This window comes from Ostrea edulis, chromosome 2 (assembly GCF_947568905.1).
Source record: "Ostrea edulis chromosome 2, xbOstEdul1.1, whole genome shotgun sequence".
NCBI classification, from domain to species: Eukaryota; Metazoa; Mollusca; class Bivalvia; order Ostreida; family Ostreidae; genus Ostrea; species Ostrea edulis.
The window spans coordinates 55,580,154-55,601,028 of NC_079165.1; the positions used below are offsets into that span (position 1 = coordinate 55,580,154).

General features: G+C 36.3%; 1 protein-coding gene across 1 annotated transcript in view; it reads right to left on the bottom strand.

Moving 5' to 3' along the window:
- LOC125678974 (transient receptor potential cation channel subfamily M member 2-like) overlaps positions 1-20,875 on the bottom strand; it is a 68,637-nt gene that overhangs the window by 14,038 nt on the left and 33,724 nt on the right. The window contains exons 18-28 of the mRNA XM_048917800.2: positions 19,523-19,666; positions 18,710-18,943; positions 17,501-17,675; positions 17,338-17,394; positions 14,982-15,017; positions 14,770-14,890; positions 7,792-8,002; positions 4,028-4,170; positions 2,514-2,653; positions 711-829; positions 418-512 (exon numbers count right to left, since the gene is read on the bottom strand). Coding sequence (XP_048773757.1) covers positions 418-512; positions 711-829; positions 2,514-2,653; positions 4,028-4,170; positions 7,792-8,002; positions 14,770-14,890; positions 14,982-15,017; positions 17,338-17,394; positions 17,501-17,675; positions 18,710-18,943; positions 19,523-19,666 — 1,475 coding nt within the window. The remainder of the gene's footprint in view (positions 1-417; positions 513-710; positions 830-2,513; positions 2,654-4,027; positions 4,171-7,791; positions 8,003-14,769; positions 14,891-14,981; positions 15,018-17,337; positions 17,395-17,500; positions 17,676-18,709; positions 18,944-19,522; positions 19,667-20,875) is intronic.

A 20,875-nucleotide genomic window follows, 5' to 3' on the forward strand; every position in this document is an offset into this window, starting at 1 on the left:
CCTACATACTCTATAATATCAAAAGGTGCCTACATACTCTATAATATCAAAAGGTGCCTACATACTCTATAATATCCAGATCCACATATATTAAAAGGTGCCTACATACTCTATAATATCAGAAGGTGCCTACATACTCTGTAATATCAAAAGGTGCCTACATACTCTGTAATATCAAAAGGTGCCTACATACTCTGTAATATCAAAAGGTGCCTACATACTCTGTAATATCAAAAGGTGCCTACATACTCTATAATATCAGAAGGTGCCTACATACTCAATAATATCAGAAGGTGCCTACATACTCTGTAATATCAAGAGGTGCCTACATACTCTATAATATCAGAAGGTGCCTACATACTCTATAATATCAAAAGGTGCCTACATACTCTATAATATCAAAAGGTGCCTACATACTCTATAATATCCAGATCCACATATATCAATTCTTCATCAGAAAACTTTTCTGCCGGTGAGGTGTAAATCTTTGGATCGTACACATCATAGGTTGTCTGCAAGGGAAGAAATTGGAATTAAAAGTACATATATGACTACACTGTATAAACATAAGGGTAACACTTATCTTCAGATAGACACCTAACTCATACTTTAATGGAACAACTTTTTACCTGTAGTAATCATATAAATATTCCTCTGTGAGATTAGGTTAATTGAAAATCTGGTGAAGAAAATTCACAATGAGCAGTTACCTCCCATGGTACATATTTATCAAATACTGGGAACCTGGCTATGGAAGTAGTTGGGTAAGGTGACAGACGAGCCGCTACATGAATTATTTGCCCCTTCCTGTTAGCCATTCCGTGGACATCTATAAAGAGTACATGTCAGTGTTAAAAATTGCAGGTGTGTTAAACTTGATGTACGTTGGTGAGGTTACATTTTTCCATATAATTTGTCCTTCTATATCTTATGATTAGATGACAGTGAATTTCTACTCATCATTACAAGCTGGGTACCAGTATTTATCTTATGATTAGATAACATCCAGAATACACAGGATTTTTTCAATCATAGAATTCAATTTTTGTTGCCAAAATGCATGTACATAGGCAAATGTACCTCATTTGATTTCATGTGAATTTCACGTCAATAATTCATATGAATCTCATGTAAAAGTCACATGAAAAGTGATTCACATGAGACACATTTTCCAGTGCATATTTTGGCACCAAACACTGAATTCTATGATAAAATAAAAGTTGTCAGATGACAACAAAGCTCACCAGGAAGCATGACTTTACTTAACCTATATCCTTTAGTTCAAAAGGTTAATGTTTCTGAAAAGTAGGTCAAAGTCCAAGGTCACTAGGTTAAAAGTTTTTATATCATATGAAAGGCCTGGTCATGAGGCATCTAAATATAAAATATCAAAGCCATATCCCCCTTGGTTCAAAAGATATAGCCCAGGTTAAAGTCTTTTAACAAGAGTACTGCCAACGATACAGGGTATTTTTCTTGCACCATGATTTGTAGAACTTGGCTTCAGGTAGTATCAGTAATCATCAGGGTGTGACATACTTTCTTTGCATCGTAAAAACAGACAAATCATGTACTGTTTATGTAATATTTTCACTTGGCATAAGATGTATGTGTACCAAGTTTGATGGTCCTTGCCCCAACGAATCGGTCTGCATCTTGTTACTACGAACTTGACCTTTGACCTTAAGAAACAATAGGCATCCTCCACTTGGCATAAAGTGTATGTGTACAAAGTTTGACAGTCCTAGCCCCAACAGTTCGGTTTATATACTGCTTACAAGGTTTTCCTACTAAGTGATACTGTGACCTTGACCTTTGACCTTGAAAAATAATAGGCATCTTCCTCTCATCATGGTGATCAAATGTACCAAGTTTCAATATCCTGGAGCTTACAATTTGGTTTGTATCCTGCCTACAAGGAGTTTTCCTACTAAGTAATACTACGACCTTAACATTTGACTTTTGACCTTGAAAAACAATAAGCATCTTCCTCTTATCATGGTGATCAAATGTACCAAGTTGCAATATTCTGGAGCTTACGGTTTGGTTTGTATCCTGCCTACAAAGTTTTCATACTAAGTAATATTATGACCTTGACCTTTGACCTTGAAAAACAATAGACATCTTCCTCTCATCATGATGATCAAATGTACCAAGATGTAATATCCTGGAGCTTACAGTTGGGTTTGTATCCTGCCCACAAGGATTTTCTACTAGGTTTTCCTACTAAGTGATACTACGACCTTGACCTTTGACCTTCAAAAACAAAAGGCATCTTCCTCTCATCATGGTGATCAAATGTACTAAGTTGTAAAATCCTGGAGCTTACGTACGGTTCGGTCTGTATCCTGCCCACAAGGTCTGGACAAACGGACAATGCCATACCATAATACGTCCCGTCAAAGTTCGACGGGCACATAAAAATCATGGTACTCAAATTCATATTTAATTCATGTGTATGCCTAAGAGTAGATAGTTTCTATATAAAACAGATATTTCATATATGTTCTCACCTTGTTTGTCGAGTTTGTGGTAGATATTTTCCAGGTACATCCTACTAGACCCCAGAGTTCGCTCCAGTTCAACAATTCTGTCACTCATCCTTTTCATATTCTTTTTCTGCAATCTCATGTCCTCCTGAAGATTGGTGATTCTGTACATACATTTGTATATATTCATCCATTAATGAAATAATCAATAATTGACTAAACAAATTCTCTATAGAATTGTTTTGAATTGCCAAAGCAATAGTAGATAAAGCAGGTCAAGCATTCACAGGTCATTGCCCTGTATAGATTGATACCATATATTTAAAGAATTCCTTAAATAAAAAAATCCAAATCTGAGCAAAATTCACATACCAGTACACTTTACATAACCAGTACTCTTACATAATATAGGGATTACCCCCTTTAAAATATGGTGGGTTTTTTTGTCTTCTTTTTTAAATTGCTCTATCTTTAAAGTTTTAATCACCTGATTTTAAGCTGCAATTTTTATATTTCTCTACAGATGCACCAATTGACAAAGTTGGCTGATTCCAGGAGTTAAATCTACATGAGCCTAAAAAGGATTATGACATATACGACCATATCATCTTCATTAAAGGTCACAGTGACCTTGATGTAGGGTGTGATACGCCTTCTACACACGATGCATTAACTGACAAAGTTTGATGATTCTCATAATTGTCCAGTTGTAAGTTGGACAGGGTTTTACCATATTTAGCCATATCATCTTGAATAAAGGTCACAGTGACCTAATTCTAAAGTGCAACCCAACCTCTACCTAAGATGTATCAGCTGACAAAGTTTGATGATTCTATGTCTCATAGTATTTTAAAAGTTATGAGCCGAACATGAAAAAGCTAATGGAGAGACAAATGTATGCGTGTGTGTATATGTACGAGTAACCAAGCAAACCTAGCAAAACCCTGTCCAACTCTTATAAGGTATACTGGTGTACAAAAACAAACCAAGATCTCTCCCCTCCCCATCTCAAATGAACTCAATGTCAACATCAACATTCATGTAATGTAATTGGTAACCTAGGAGTGTTGCAAAGTTATAGCTCATATATAATCTACTAATATCTAGTATACCTTTGAAACACAACCTTGCTTGAAGATAATGACATACCTATAGGTCACAGACAATGACGAACTTAAGTTTGGAGTCAATTCAAGTAAGCAAATCAAACTTTAGCCCTTTAATATTTTATTGTTGTGTGACCTTCACTTTGATGACATGACCTTGACTCAAGGAAGAAAACTGGAACTATCCTGTAACCTTGACCTTGGTGACATGTACTTTATCATGATGCACCTTTAATACCTAAAATGGACAATAACACACCAAAGTTTCCTGTCACACCAAGCACGGCGATCAGTGACATAATCCTGATTCACAATAGGACAGACAGACACTGTTCCAAAACAAACACAGTGTATATCTTCATTTAATTGGGTGGGTGGTTGCAAAATAAGGTAGCTGTAGGTTTCATTTTGCACAAGAATTAGATGCATTACATTTCAGCATGTACTGCTGCCATTTTCTCTTTCTCCTCCTCGAGTTCTTGAGTCCGTAGATAGTCAATGGAGCATTTCTTCCAGTAGTTGTAGTCTTCAGATCGTCGGTTCATCTTCACTCTGTGACTCATCTCTTCATCTGTCTATAAAATAAAACAGCCATTTCTGATAGTTTTAAATATTGAGACTGATATTAGGTTTGGTATTACTGATCTCTAGATACAACATAAGAAGATGATTAAGGCCAGTTGTTATTGTGAGACTAATACAACCACAAAATTAGAGTGGATATTTCATAAATAACGAGTCAAAACTTTTTACACTCAAATATCTAGCATCAGCAGTACTAGCCAAAAATGACTGCTGAGATTCATATTCTAGTTTAACTTAAGGAATGAAGAGAAGAGCATACCATTTTATCCGCGTATATATTGTTTTATCCAGGTATATATTAGTTTGGGGTCATGGTAGTTTATACATCATAAATCATGAAACATTTTTTGCTCGCATTTTCAAAACTGCAGCAATGCATCATGCATTTCCAGACAATGCTTTCATGTGTGAACCTTGTTATTGAAAATTTTTAAATATATAAATAAATCTTCTAAACTAGTCAAATTTCACATTATGGTAGAACTGAAATCAAACTATTCTGTCATAGCTCTAACATTACGAGTATTTCAGGAAACACAGTGTTTCCTCTAATCACCAATAGTAATCACTCCAAAAGTGTGCAAACAATAAAAACTGAACACAGCTTTAGATGTATAGAAGGAAGGAGCTGCAATACAGAAAGACTATTAATACCATAAACAACAAGAATATCAGTAAAACTGATGGATGCTCGCCGAACTGTATCTAACCAATGAACAAATGACATATGACGAATGACTCGCACAATGATCAATAACTGTTGAAATATTGTTGAAATAAAGGTTTTTTTCATATATAAGGTATATGTTCTGAGTGACCCTGACCTTTACAAAATGACCTTGAGTGACTTTTGTCTGATAGTCATTTGCCTGTTACTTGTTTGTGTGATATGTGATTAATATCTGTTCAAAAACTGTTGAAATAAGGAACTTTTTCCTTATATAAAGTGTATGTTTAGTGACCTTGACCATTCCAAAATGACCTTGGTCCAAAATTCCCTGTCCCAAGGAATATTTGTCATCAATTATGATCAATTTCTGATGAAATGTTTAAGAGTCACTCTGGCCCTGCTGTTTTTTTTTCTTTTGTGATTTTTTGTTCCAATATTCATTCCAATTAAAAATAATTTGACCCCACATTGCCCCAACCTAGCTCCAAAGGGTCAAGACATGATCAAACTTAAATTCACACAACATTGGAATGTCTTAATACCAATACAACTAACATGTCCTTGCTATTCTGGAGAGGAAGACTTTTTAAAAGATTTTCTTTCCTGTATACATGCATTATGTACAATTTGATCCACCTTAATCACAGGGTTAATAGTTTGAAGAAAAAAACTTGAATCAATACACCTTAGGAATGTTTGCATCATATGATTTAGTGTGGCCCTTTTACTCCTGAAAATAATTTGTTTCCGTTAATTTTCTGTATTTCTGATTTAAGAATTTGGTTCCTATTCCTATTGTGTCCCCACCCTACCCCAGGGCCCCTGAACTGAACAAACTTGAATCTGCACTACCTGGGAATGCTTGCATATCAATATAACTAATTATGCCCCTGCTGTTCCCAAGAAGATTTTCTTCTATATATTTCTATGTAAAACTATGACCTTATATTGTGGACCCACTCAACCCCCATGGACTATGAACAAACTTGAATCTACACTATGTCAGGAAGCTTTCATGTAAATTTCAACTTTTTGGCCCAGATGTCCTCGAGAAGATTTTTAAATGACCCACCCTATTTTTGCCTTTCTTGCTTATCTCCCTTTAAAGGCGGTATGTCCCTTCATTTGGACATACATGATTCACCCTTAACCAAGAATAATTTGTGCCGAGTTTGATTGTTATTGGCCCCGCAGTTCTGGAGAAGCTGAAAAGGTAAACAAGTTAACAGACAACAGGTGATCATTGGTACCAAAAGAAAGGTCTTGTCACGAGGAATGTACTTATGAAATTTGGTTCGAACTCCTGAGGTCAAGGTCAAAGATCATGGTACAAATTGAAAAGTCTTGCCTTAAGAAAGCTATACACAAAATGTGAAAGCCCTACCCTACATAGTTCAGGAGACATTGAATAAGTTAGGTTTTCTTAAAATCAGGTGAAACTCCAAGATCAAGGCTACAAGGTTGTAAGAAAGTTCTGTCACAAGGAATGCACATTTATATGAAATATGAAAGCCCAATCACTCCATTCAAAAGTAATGAAAAAGGTTAAGTTCTGGACAGACAGACAGGACAAAAACAATACGCCCTCTGACCATAGTCGCATTGGCATAAAAAAACTTGAATCCACACAACTTAGGAACTAAGAATTTTGATATGATTTTGTGTCGCCATGCTACTGTTCAAAAAATTGTTTTAATCAATTTCCTGTACAGTCCCATATAAAACTTTGATCTCCTATCTACCCCTGGGACCCCTGAATTGAACAAACTTGAATTTGAACCACCTGAAGATGCTGGCATATCAACATGACTAATCATAGCCCTGTGGTTCTGAGATTTTCCAAAAATTTCTGCTATATATCTACATGCACAATTTGATCCCCTATTGTGACCCCACACTACCACTGAGGGCCATGGTTTGAACATACTTGAATCTACACTATGTCAGGAACCTTTCATACAAGTTTAAACTTTTCTGGCCCAGTTGTTCTTGAGAAGATCTTTAAATGACCCCACCTTATTTTAGCCTTTTTTAAAATTATCTCCCCTTTAATGGGAGCATGGCTCACAAAGTTGAATCCCCTTTACCCAAGGATGATTTGTGCCAAGTATGATTGAAATTGGCCTAGTGGTTCTGGAGAAGAAGTCATAAATGCTAAAAGTTTGCAGATGGTCGGACAGACAGATGCTAGACAAAAAGTGATCCAAAAATAGCTCACTTGAGTTTTCAGCTCAGATGAGCTAAACATTCGTCTAGCTAGCATCTGGTGAACTTGAAGATTCATTAACTTAAATTACATTTTCATTAACAATCAAATCTGATCAAGTATCCCTAACGATTCTTTTACAGTCAAGAATGTATACTACTAAACAATTTTTCAAAATGTGTGAAATGTGACCTGTCACGACTTAAAAATCACATTACATAAGAATTTTCAAGCACATGAATATGGCAGAAAGCTGGTACCAATATTTTACAGCTTCCCTCCTCTACCCAGCACAATACACACCTACAGCTTCCCTCCTCTACCCAGCACAATACACACCTACAGCTTCCCTCCTCTACCCAGCACAATACACACCTACAGCCTCCCTCCTCTACCCAGCACAATACACACCTACAACCTCCCTCCTCTACCCAGCACAATACACACCTACAGCCTCCCTCCTCTACCCAGCACAATACACACCTACAGCCTCCCTCCTCTACCCAGCACAATACACACCTACAGCCTCCCTCCTCTACCCAGCACAATACACACTTACAGCTTCCCTCCTCTACCCAGCACAATACACACCTACAGCCTCCCTCCTCTACCCAGCACAATACACACCTACAGCTTCCCTCCTCTACCCAGCACAATACACACCTACAGCCTCCCTCCTCTACCCAGCACAATACACACCTACAACCTCTCTCCTCTACCCAGCACAATACACACCTTGGCTTTCTTTCTGCAGCTGCAGATGTTGCTGCAGTTTCTTTTGCAGCCTTGGAGCTTGTTGTAGATTTTTTTCACCAGAATGCAAATGTAGCTGATGGTGACCAGAGGTGGGGGAAGACTCAGTCGCTCCTCAAAGTCAACAATTAAAGCGTATCTCTGGAACTTCCATATCTCGCTCGCCTCATTGTCCACTTTGGTGATGGTTAGTCTGCAGCAAGAGGAATGGAGGGAAAGTGTTATCATTTATCAAAATGTGCCCCATATCTTATTCACATACAGTAGCACATTCTGCAAAAGGCTGTAAATGTTGAGTGTATGATTTATCACACAAAGTACAGGCTAATGATGTTTTTCTGATTAAGATCTTAATTCACATTTTTTGTTTTTTATTGTATGAATATTCTGCACATCATTCAACAGACAATTCAACAATTAATATTTTGCCTCTGGTTACAATAATATATGAAGTATGTTGTAATGTTCTTATGTTTCATTCAAGTCTTCACATATTAATTCCCACGCTAAGAGTTTTACCCTCACTCTCTGTTAGTTTCACCCGCATGTTTATATTGAATCTGACAGCTTTATTAGGATTTGATATTAGGGCTTGCTCATAAAAGGTTACTCTGTGGATATTTGAATTTATGTATTCTAATTATGGAGTTGTAGATTAAAGTTTGAACTGATCAGACATGTTTTTATTCTGGTGCCCAGAGCACACATCTTTATACATACTGTTAGGGACAGTACATTACATATGTCATTAGGGTTTATCAACAATGGACTTCATCACTCACTTGGACAGTTTCAAATACCTATGTAAAATCAAAAATGCTATCATGGCCCCACCATGCTCATGTGTCATGGTTGTCATTGTAACCCTGTGTTTCTTTAGAACAAGGTTTTTTGGAATTTTCCTATGTAAAACTTTAAATCTCCATTGTGACTCGCCCTGCCTCCCCTTATGGTTTTCTTGAAGATTTCAGAATTTGTTCTATCCATTCTGATATAAAAATTTCTCTCCTTTCCTGGTGTGAAAAAATTCAAATCTACACAGCCTATGTATGCTTGCACATTACTCTAAAAAACTATACCCTTGTAATAAGTTGAGAAGGTTTTTATATACTTTCCCACTCTTATTGTGACCTATACATTTGAGTCTATAGTAAATGAGGTTGCTTGCAGAATTTGAATTTGATTCTTGAGATGATTTCTAAAGATGTTACATATCTATTTCTATGTTAAACTTTGAATCCCTACTGTGTCTCCATCTTGCAGGAGGCTATGGTGTGAAGAAACTTGCAAGTTTTGGCCCATTGATGCCGTGTTAAATCAAATTTGTGATCGGTAATACAATTGCACACACTGAAATTCACATTCCAATGAAATAAAAACAAAATGAAACTTCAATGACCATATCCTACAGTGAAATCTAAGGGCTGTGAACCTGTAAATGACTAGTGCATACAAGCTTTAAAAAAATGGTGATTAAGTTACTGCCAGTGTTTTGAAAATGTATGCAATGTTTTGTGACTAGAGTGTACCTTGATTAGGTAGGAAATGTGCTACATGTGTATGACTTATTACATAATGAAAGAAAAAGTGAGCAAGCTCATATACCCCACGCTCCAACATTGCTTGTCAATGCCTCACATAATGAATGATAATGCCATGCAATACTGCAAGAATAGGACAGACGGGCTCAAAATTATAAGTTCAAAAGGGGCATAACTCCCAGAAAAATTATTGAATCATCATTTCCTGGGAATATGCACATCTAGACAGTGTCCTTATTAACTACAAAGTTTCACAAAATTCTGTTGAGTGGTCTCAGAGGAGTTGTGCTGACAAGGGACTGACGGACGGGTCAAAAACACTATTCTCTCCGCAACTTGTTGTGTGGGGTATAATAATGTGGTCCATGGACAACATCGCTCACCTGAGCAGCAGTTCCTAGCAATAAACAAGCTTGAGTAAAACTATCATTATACAAACAGCTTGCTTCAGCAAAAACTTTTCAAAGGTAACCACTAAAAATTCATTATTAAACTTGACTACAAATTCATTAATTATCATATGCCTTTGTAGACGGGTATGACCTTTCATATCAATAATTTTCATCTAAAGATGCTTTGTGCCAAGTTTGATTCCCTATACATTCACATGCAAAACTTTGATTCCCAATTATGGCCCCAACCTAACCCCAGGGGTCATGATTTTTAAAAACTTGAATCTCTACTTTGTCATGAAGCTTTCATGTAAATTTCAGCTTTTCTGGCCCAGTGATTGTTGATTATTGAGAAGATTTTTAAATGACCCCACCCTATTTTTGCATTTGCAGGGTTCTCCACAGGCCACAGTTAAATATCTTAGTGCCACAGTTCAAAAACTCCCACCAGAGGATAATTTTAGCATCACAGTTAGATTCACCAAATGTAGGAGTAAGCAAAGGGCTGTAACTCTACATGCTTACACTGGAGATAGCTGCCATATTGTGGCTGTAGGGGAAAGTAATTACTGCTCATGGAGGGATCACTAACCACAGTTGTTCAGCTGTGATCATTGTTTAAGTATGAAGTATAAACTGGTTTCAATTTTACTTCCACATTACAATTTGGTGGATTTTATTAATACAATTATCTGGCTTGTGAAATTTATCAGAAACAATTTGCAGTTGATAAAAATGAAGTGATTATACATTATATTTAATAACTTAACATGTATATATATTTTATATTCAATGGCTGCAGCTTTGTAGACAATTTTAATCTATTATAGAATCTCAATAAGCATTACCACAGCATTCTGGAAGAAGAGCTGCTGACAGTTTACATAGCATTCTCTTACAGACACATGGTTGTACCAACTTCAACAACAGGTATACTAGCTTTGTTACATTCAGTTGTAAATTAAATTGTGCTAAAATGCAATGATTACTCTACGCATTATTAATGTTTTGCAGATTGTGAGAGGATTTATCTCCATGAATAAGAATAAAGGAATCTTTAAGGAACAGGTTCAGCAATTAAGTGTTGAATTTCCTCATGCTTGTCTCTACACAAGAGCCTGGCCCTGCAAAATTTCCTTTTGAAAAACTGTCACAAGTTTGGAAGGACATGAAATCTATACTAATTAATGTTTTATTTCTACACAATTAAATAGTGTATGTGATGTTCAATACTCTTGTTATGTTTATTACTGATTTGATCCTGACAAAATGTCGTGAATACAAAAAATCAGACCTAAGTGCTTTCGTCCACAGTCAAATTTCAGTTAATGGAGAACCCTGTTATCTAAATATATTTTTTCATCAAAATCATGTCCATGCCCCTTTAACAATCACGTACATTATCAGCAAAGTCGGAGGATCGATTTATCTGCCAACTGGGATCAAACTTAGGAATTTCTCATTCTCTTGGGAACAGACTACAGAAAAAGTGGTCATATCACCAGCTGGGATTAGGCTCATGCTTTTAGGCTTACATACTGGGATCAACCCACCTGGGATAGGTCTGATGATTACGACCATAGGTCATTTTGGTTTCTTGTCTCTATGGAATCAGTCCACCCCTTTGCATCTAGTTTGCAACATTTCCAGGCTAGCTTTAAGGATAAGAATCATGTTGTACATAATATTGGAATGAGAAGCCCCCAGATGCCATCTGTGTTAGTTAGTGCCATAGTACAGTGTTTAGCAACATATTGTATATTGAGGGATTGTTAAATAATTGAAATTATAGGAAAATAACTTACACATTCACTCTCTTATGGTTGTGTATAAATTCCTATATTTGCACCACAGTGATATGATAACCAATGTATCTTGAATTGATCATGGTCAATGCATGCAGCATATACTTTCTAAACCCAAACAGCTATAAAATGATAGAAATTATTGGCCATTTGAAAGAAAGTGGTTGGAAAATCACATATTAGTGAAGTTGTATATTATTACAATTTCTTACTTGTATTATAATTTGGTTTTCATATCCCACCTTCTTTACAACATATGCAGTTACAATAACAGTTAGAAATAGGGTAAAAATAGATTGTTGCTAAACTTTGTTCCCTTGATCAGATAAGCCTTTGGTACAAGGTGGAGTGATAAACTGGTGAACTATAATTATCAAGGTGGAGTGTTTTTATCATGGTGATAGCATCACAGTGGAGTGCTAATATCATGGTGGATTGTTTATATCAAGGTGGAGTGCTAGTATGGTGGAGTGTTCATATGGTGGAGTGCTAGTATCATGGTGGATTGTTTATATCATGGTGGAGTGCTAGTATCATGGTGGATTGTTTATATCATGGTGGAGTTCAAGTATCATGGTGGAGTGTTAATATGAAGGTGGAGTGTTAGAATCACGGTGGAGTGTAAGAATCAATGTGGAGTGTTCATATCACAATGGAGTGCTGTATCACAATGGAGTGTTTATATTGTGGTAGAGTGTTTGTATTGTGGAGTGTTTGTATTGTGATGGCTATCATGGTGGAGTGTTTGTATTGTGGAGTGTTTGTATCATGGTGGAGTATTTGTATTGTGGTGGAGTGTTTGTATTGTGGAGTGTTTGTATCGTGGTGGAGTGTTTGTATCATGGTGGAGTGTTTGTATTGTGATGGAGTGCTTGTATCATGGTGGAGTGCTTGTATCGTGGTGGAGTGCTTGTATCGTGGTGGAGTGTTTGTATCGTGGTGGAGTATTTGTATTGTGATGGAGTGTTTATATCATGGTGGAGTGTTTGTATCATGGTGGAGTGTTTGTATTGTGATGGAGTGTTTGTATCGTGGTGGAGTGTTTGTATCGTGGTGGAGTGTTTGTATCGTGGTGGAGTATTTGTATTGTGATGGAGTGTTTATATCATGGTGGAGTGTTTGCATCATGATGGAGTGTTTGTATCATGGTTGAGTTCTTGTATCATAATGGAGTGTTTGTATCGTGGAGTGTTTGTATCGTGGTGGAGTGCTTGTAACGTGGTGGAGTGCTTGTATCGTGGTGGATTGTTTGTATCGTGGTGGAGTGTTTGTATCGTGGTGGAGTTTTTGCATTATGGTGGAGTCTTTGTATCATGGAGTGTTTGCATCGTGGAGTTTTTGTATTATGGTGGAGTTTTTGTATTGTGGAGTCTTTGTATCATGGAGTCTTTGTATCGTGGTGGAGTGTTTGTATTGTGATGGAGTGTTTGTATCATGGTGGAGTGTTTGTATCATGGTGGAGTATTTGTATCGTGGTGGAGTGATTGTATCACGGTGGAGTGTTTGTATTGTGATGGTGTGTTTGCATCATGGTGGAGTGCTTGTATCGTGGTGGAGTGTTTGTATCTTGGTTGAGTGCTTGTATCGTAATGGAGTGTTTGTATCGTGGTGGAGTGTTTCCATCGTGGTGGAGTGCTTGTATCACGGTGGAGTTTTTGTATCATGGTGGAGTGTTTGTATCGTGGTGGAGTGATTGTATTGTGGTGGAGTTTTTGTATTATGGTGGAGTCTTTGTATCATGGAGTGTTTGTATCGTGGTGGAGTGTTTGTATCGTGGTGGAGTGTTTGTATCATGGTGGAGTGTTTGTATCATGGTGGAGTATTTGTATCGTGGTGGAATGATTGTATCATGGTGGAGTATTTGTATTGTTATGGTGTGTTTGTATCATGGTGGAGTGTTTGTATCATGGTGGAGTGTTTGTATCATGGTGGAGTGTTTGTATCGTGGTGGAGTGTTTGTATCATGGTGGAGTGTTTGTATCATGGTGGAGTATTTGTATCGTGGTGGAATGATTGTATCATGGTGGAGTATTTGTATTGTTATGGTGTGTTTGTATCATGGTGGAGTGTTTGTATCATGGTGGAGTGTTTGTATCATGGTGGAGTGTTTGTATCATGGTGGAGTGTTTGTAATGTGGTGAAGTGATTGTATCACGGTGGAGTGTTTGTATCATGATGGAGTGTTTGTATTGTGGTGGAGTGATTGTATCATGGTGGAGTGTTTGTATCATGATGGAGTGTTTATATTATGGTGGTGTGTTAGTATCATAATGGGGTGTTAGTACCTTACCTGCTCTCTAATCATTCAGTCTAACAATTTAAATTGCTTTTTAAAAGTTATCATGCCTTGTGACATTTGTAGACAAGATTTTAGAGATCTTTACTTTCTACAACACATAGTACAGATATAAATATGCACAGCACACTAACTCTTTTTCAACGAGAATATCAGTAAAACTGATAGATGATCCCTGAACTGCATCTAACCAATGAACAACTCCATATGACAAATGACTTGCACAATGATCAATAACTGTGGAAATGAAGGGTTTCTTTTTATAAATAAGGCATATGTTGATTATCTTGACATTTACAAAAAGACCTTGAGTGACCTTTGTCTGAAAGTTATTTGCATATTACTTGTGTGATATATGATCAATACCTGTTCAGAAAACTGTAACAGTTTTCTGAACATTGTGAATGAAGTTGTTGAAATAAGAAACTTTTTCCTCATTAAAAGTATATGAGTGACCTTGACTTTCCAATATGACCTCGAGAGACCTTGTCCTTAAGATCAATAACTGTTGAAATATTATTGAAATTAAGCCGTTTTTTTTTTTTACATATACAAAGTATATGTTCTGAGTTACCTTAACCTTTACAAAATGACCTTGAGTGACCTTCGACTGAAAGCCATTTACCTGCTACTTATTTGTGTGATATATGATCAATACATCTGTTCAAAATACTATTGAAATAAGGAACAATTTCCTCATATAAGGTATATGTTCTGAGCGACCTTTCCCTTTCCAAAATGACCTTGACAGACCTTGGTCCACAAGTCCTTGTCTCAAGGAACACTTGCGATCAATTATATCACTTTCCAATAAAAGGTTTCGGAGATATGAGCTTGAACGGACGGAAGGACATACAGACACGATAGCGACTTTAAATCTTCATTTCATAAGATAACTAACACATCATATTCTCTTATACACTTACGCAAACATGGCAAATAGCAGTGTGACAAGAACCAGTTTACAGATGAGCAGATACTGTATCGTAATAAGGTAACCAAACAAACTGGAATATGGACACTTCTGTATGGGAAGTATTACAGTTTCTGCAATAAAGACATACAGAAGAATCACAAGTTTCATTTCATTTTCAATGTACAGTGTATCTCACATATGACATTAATTCATTGTTATTACCTGGATTTGCATAGTGTGATCCTCTGAAATTGACATCTGAAAGATATTAGTACATGTATTTTCTTTAAGTCAGGTTAAAATGGGTCATTATTACACATATTAAGTGATTTTAATATCAGAAAAATTTGGCAGATATTTTAACAATGCATAGCTTGAAATGTTGGTGCTGTCTCTTTTGGAGGATTCTCATTTGTAAGATTAATGCTTATGTTAAGGACCAAATTCATTAATAGTATGATTTGGCCCTTAATTTGAAAGGAATTTTAAAAATCTACATAAATAGCAGAAGTTATACATATATTTTTTGTTAAATAGGTTAGGTGTAGAAAACTACATACAATTTAGCAGTGAATCCTTCATCACAAACAAAAATTCTCAGTGTGCCAAGATTCCCAATATACGTAGTGTTTGTAATGTGTTTTTTCATTTCCGATATACGTAGTGTTTGTAATGTGTTTTTTCATTCCTGATATACGTAGTGTTTGTAATGTGTTTTTTCATTCCCGATATACGTAGTGTTTGTAATGTGTTTTTTCATTCCCGATATACGTAGTGTTTGTAATGTGTTTTTTCATTCCTGATATACGTAGTGTTTGTAATGTGTTTTTTCATTCCTGATATACGTAGTGTTTGTAATGTGTTTTTTCATTCCTGATATACGTAGTGTTTGTAATGTGTTTTTTCATTCCCGATATACGTAGTGTTTGTAATGTGTTTTTTCATTACCGATATACGTAGTGTTTGTAATGTGTTTTTTCATTCCCGATATACGTAGTGTTTGTAATGTGTTTTTTCATTACCGATATACGTAGTGTTTGTAATGTGTTTTTTCATTCCTGATATACGTAGTGTTTGTAATGTGTTTTTTCATTCCTGATATACGTAGTGTTTGTAATGTGTTTTTTCATTCCTGATATACGTAGTGTTTGTAATGTGTTTTTTCATTCCTGATATACGTAGTGTTTGTAATGTGTTTTTTCATACAAATTCATGAATAATTGGTGGGCATTCAATATGGCTAAAATAACTGTACTATAGATGTTGATGTATAAATCAAGACCTACAGGTATACAGTTGTCAGTCCTCAGATCTACAGGTATGTAGTTGTCAGATCTACAGGTATACAGATGTCAGTCCTACAGGTATACAGATGTCAGTCCTACAGGTATACAGTTGTCAGTCCTACAGGTATACAGTTGTCAGTCCTACAGGTATACAGTTGTCAGTCCTACAGGTAATACAGGTATACAGTTGTCAGTCCTACAGGTAATACAAGTATACAGTTGTCAGATCTACAGGTATACAGTTGTCAGTCATACAGGTAATACAGGTATATAGTTGTCAGATCTACAGGTATACAGATGTCAGTCATACAGGTATACAGTTGTCAGATCTACAGGTAATACAGGTATACAGTTGTCAGACCTACAGTATACAGTTGTCAGATCTACAGGTATACAGATGTCAGTCATACAGGTATACAGATGTCAGATCTACAGGTATACAGATGTCAGTCATACAGGTATACAGTTGTCAGATCTACAGGTATACAGATGTCAGTCATACAGGTATACAGTTGTCAGATCTACAGGTAATACAGGTATACAGTTGTCAGACCTACAGGTATACAGTTGTCAGATCTACAGGTAATACAGGTATACAGTTGTCAGTCCTACAGGTATACAGATGTCAGATCTACAGGTATACAGATGTCAGTCATACAGGTAATACAGGTATACAGTTGTCAGATCTACAGGTATACAGATGTCAGTCATACAGGTATACAGTTGTCAGATCTACAGGTAATACAGGTATACAGTTGTCAGTCCTACAGGTATACAGATGTCAGATCTACAGGTATACAGATGTCAGTCATACAGGTAATACAGGTATACAGTTGTCAGATCTACAGGTATACAGATGTCAGTCATACAGGTATACAGTTGTCAGATCTACAGGTAATACAGGTATACAGATGTCAGTCATACAGGTATACAGTTGTCAGATCTACAGGTAATACAGGTATACAGTTGTCAGATCTACAGGTATACAGTTGTCAGTCCTACAGGTATACAGTTGTCAGATCTACAGGTAATACAGGTATACAGTTGTCAGACCTACAGGTATACAGTTGTCAGTCCTACAGGTATACAGATGTCAGATCTAAAGGTATACAGTTGTCAGATGACTGGAATGGATCAATTTGATGCCTTCCTCTACTTGCTTTCATCAAAAAGACAGGCATTGCCAAAGATTCTAACCCTTGATCCAAGAATAAAATCATTATGATGCACCTCTAGATCAGTGAAAAATCATTTGTCAAGAGAAATTAACCCCCAAATAGTCAGATAATTACCTGCTGTACAAAAGCCTGCAGACACATTCTGGTAATGATCAGAACAGCTGGTATCACCTGTTAAAAATTCGCAAAACATTTGTAAAATTCATATCGATGGAAAATATTTGTATTTTCATGAATTGAGTAACATACATGCAAATGAGTGGAATTCCTGCCTCACCATCAAGATCCCCAATCTGTGTGAGGAACATGGCAAAAAGTGGGCGTGTCAGGACCCTTTTGATTAGATCTATTCCCATTGGATAATTGGGATATAATATGGCCTGAATAGTCACTCCTCCAGATATCATGAACACCAGAAACATCCGAATAAAATCCACAAAGTCATACTTAATCTGAAAACAGAATTTTATTCAGCATATGTAGATGCAAGTAAACTGCAGATTTTTTCTACAAAAAACAAGATCATATGCATTGCATCTTTGAATTTATCAATGAACTTGGAGAACAACTAGAAAACCGAGGAGTTAGAAAGGCCCCACAACATACAGTATCCGAAAATCAAAAGGTCTTCCTCTGGCTAATCCAAAAATTAAGTACCGTATAAGTGGATTTTAGTGAGACACAAATTTCATGATTTTTCCATAAAAATGGGTACATAAATATATATTTAGCGAGAGCTAATTTTAGTAACTTTATAATTCCAAGAAAAATAAATATTACCTACAATATGGAATAGCGATCTCAATACCCTAGCTAACAAAGCCAAAATCAAATTCCCACTAAAAATTCTGCTTAAATTGTATAAAATTTATGAAAATATTCCCAAGATAACTTATCACATGCTATCGAAAGTGCTGACAAGTGGATGGACAGAGAGAGTGATTACTTTAAGATTTCAATCATTACCTTTAAAGTCTATGAAAATACTTTCAACTAATCTCAAGTTATTGCAGCCACAGAAATGATGTAATTTCCTTATTAATATTTTAACAAGAGGCCCACAGGCCTTAACAGACACCTGAGTATCATAGCCCAGGGAATCTCATATTTGCACATCAGCCTAAATATAGAGACTTTCGTGTACATGTTTATAATTTTTCAAAAATACATACAATACCTATTCAATAACAGAAGAAGGAAAAATGGAAGTTTGAAGCATATAATACAATTCATTTTAATTTTTTTGTGGTACACTTTTTCATTATGTGGCCATATTAATAGCCCATACCTTAGGGCTTGAACCAATGACTCTGGAGCCATGAATTTTACAGTTTAGGAAGAGATCTTCATGGACATTATAATTTAATTATCCATTATAGTTTTTCTCAAATATATATGAGAGTAGAGAATATTTTCTAAGATTTAATATATTTTTATGATATGGCCATATTACTTACAAATATTTTTTAAGATTAGCAATACATACCATTCGATTCATTCTGACTAGCATTGGTCCCAGAGTTGGAGAGATGGGAAGGTATATGCCCAGGAGACGGTAGAAGAAGAAAATGAGTGCTACACTGAGTACAACCTTGCTGGTGAGAATGTCAGCCGAATGAAACCAGTGAGGAATGATTCTCAGTACCAGGTACAACATCAGGAAAACCATGATCAAAATAATCTCACAACAACTACCCAGCAAGGACACTGCTTTGCGTTGCTACAAAATGAAATTCATGTGATATTTATTTGTGTACATACTAATGTACACTTTCTACTGCTGTTTTGTTTCACACAGTATCAATGCATATCTAATCCTTCCATCTAGTAAACCAAAAAATCTTCACCAATTTATTTTTGCCCACTTTGTCTTCATCCTGAATGAGTGAACTTTAAAAAATATTTACTGAATTACCGTTTAGTATTAGAATAATGGTTTTTGGTGAATTCAACATAATGAACTCATTTTTCAGTGTGTATGAGTGAAAATTTACTTAAATCCAAAAGTCAGTACACTAATTAAGGTATGAAAGACTTTCTGACATACAATATGTCAAAAGTCGGTATACTAATTAAGGTATGAAAGACTTTCTGACATACAATATGCCAAAAGTCAGTAAACTAATTAAGGCATGAAAGACTTTCTGACATACAATATGTCAAAAGTCGATAAACTAATTAAGGTATGAAAGATTTTCTGACATACAATATGCTTTGTGTAAGACTTTCTGACATACAATATGCTTTGTGCAAGACTTTCTGACATACAATATGCTTTGTGTAAGACTTTCTGACATACAATATGCTTTGTGTATGTCCGTTGAACCAGGTCAATCAGTATAACAGAGGTCCACAGCCACAAAGTCAAGTCCAGGTAGAAGTTTCCACAGGTTGGCCACAGCAAAACTACACAAAACAGACCCAGGAAACAGAAGTACATTGTCTGAAAAGTAAGGAATTAATATTAACTTTTGATTGAATTTTTTAGAATCCAATAAAAACAAGATGTACTGTGAGCAATGCTCACTAAGAATACCCCCCGCTTACCCCAATCTCCCAAAAGGTGTTGTTAATAGGTATAAATTACCTCTTTCCTGAGTGTAAAAATATGGTATGCCTTTGTAGAAGAAAATGGAAGATATAGTCCGAACACAAATCCATGGCATAAACCTATAATTTTGACCTTGAGATCAAAGGTCAAGGTCATAAAGAGGTCATGAATGTACATGACACATAGTCTCATGGTGATACACCCATGTCTTATGGTATGACTATGTCAAAACCCTATAATCAATTTTGACCTTGAGGTCAAAGTTCAAGGTCATATAGAGGTCATGAAGGTACTTGACACATCTGCCTATGTCAAAGAACAAAGAAGTCATGGCCCTGACACAAATCCATTGTAAAAACCTTTAATTTTTTACCTTGAGGTCAAGGTCATATGGAGGTCATGAAGGTACATGACACATCATCTCATGGTGATACACTCATTTGTCAAATATGGTATGCCTATGTCAAAGAAGAATCCATTGTGAAAAAAACCTTTGATTTTGACCTTGAGGTCAAGGGTCAAGGTCATATAGAGGTCATGAAGGTACTCGACACATTGTCTCATGGTGATCTACCTGTGTGCCAAATATGGTATGCCTAAGTCAAAGAACAAAGAAGTTATGGCCCGGACACGAATCTACACAGACAGACGGACGGACGGACGGACGGACAGACAGACAAACAGACAGTGATTCCTATATACCCCCCAGAACTTCGTTCTGGGGGGTATAATTACAACATTCCTCTTTTTTCAGTAACTTGAACAAGTGCAGTGTAACAAAACGAGTGGAATTTACCCGAGTCACCCAGAATGTAGAATTTACCCGAGTCACCCAGAATGTAGAATTTGCCCGAGTCACCCAGAATGTAGAATTTACCCGAGTCACCCAGAATGTAGAATTTACCCGAGTCACCCAGAATGTAGAATTTACCCAACTCACCCTGAATGTAGAATTTACCCGAGTCACCCAGAATGTAGAATTTACCTGAATCACCCAGAATGTAGAATTTACCTGAATCACCTAAAATGTAGAATTTACCCGAGTCACCCAGAATGTAGAATTTACCCGAGTCACCCAGAATGTAGAATTTACCCGAGTCA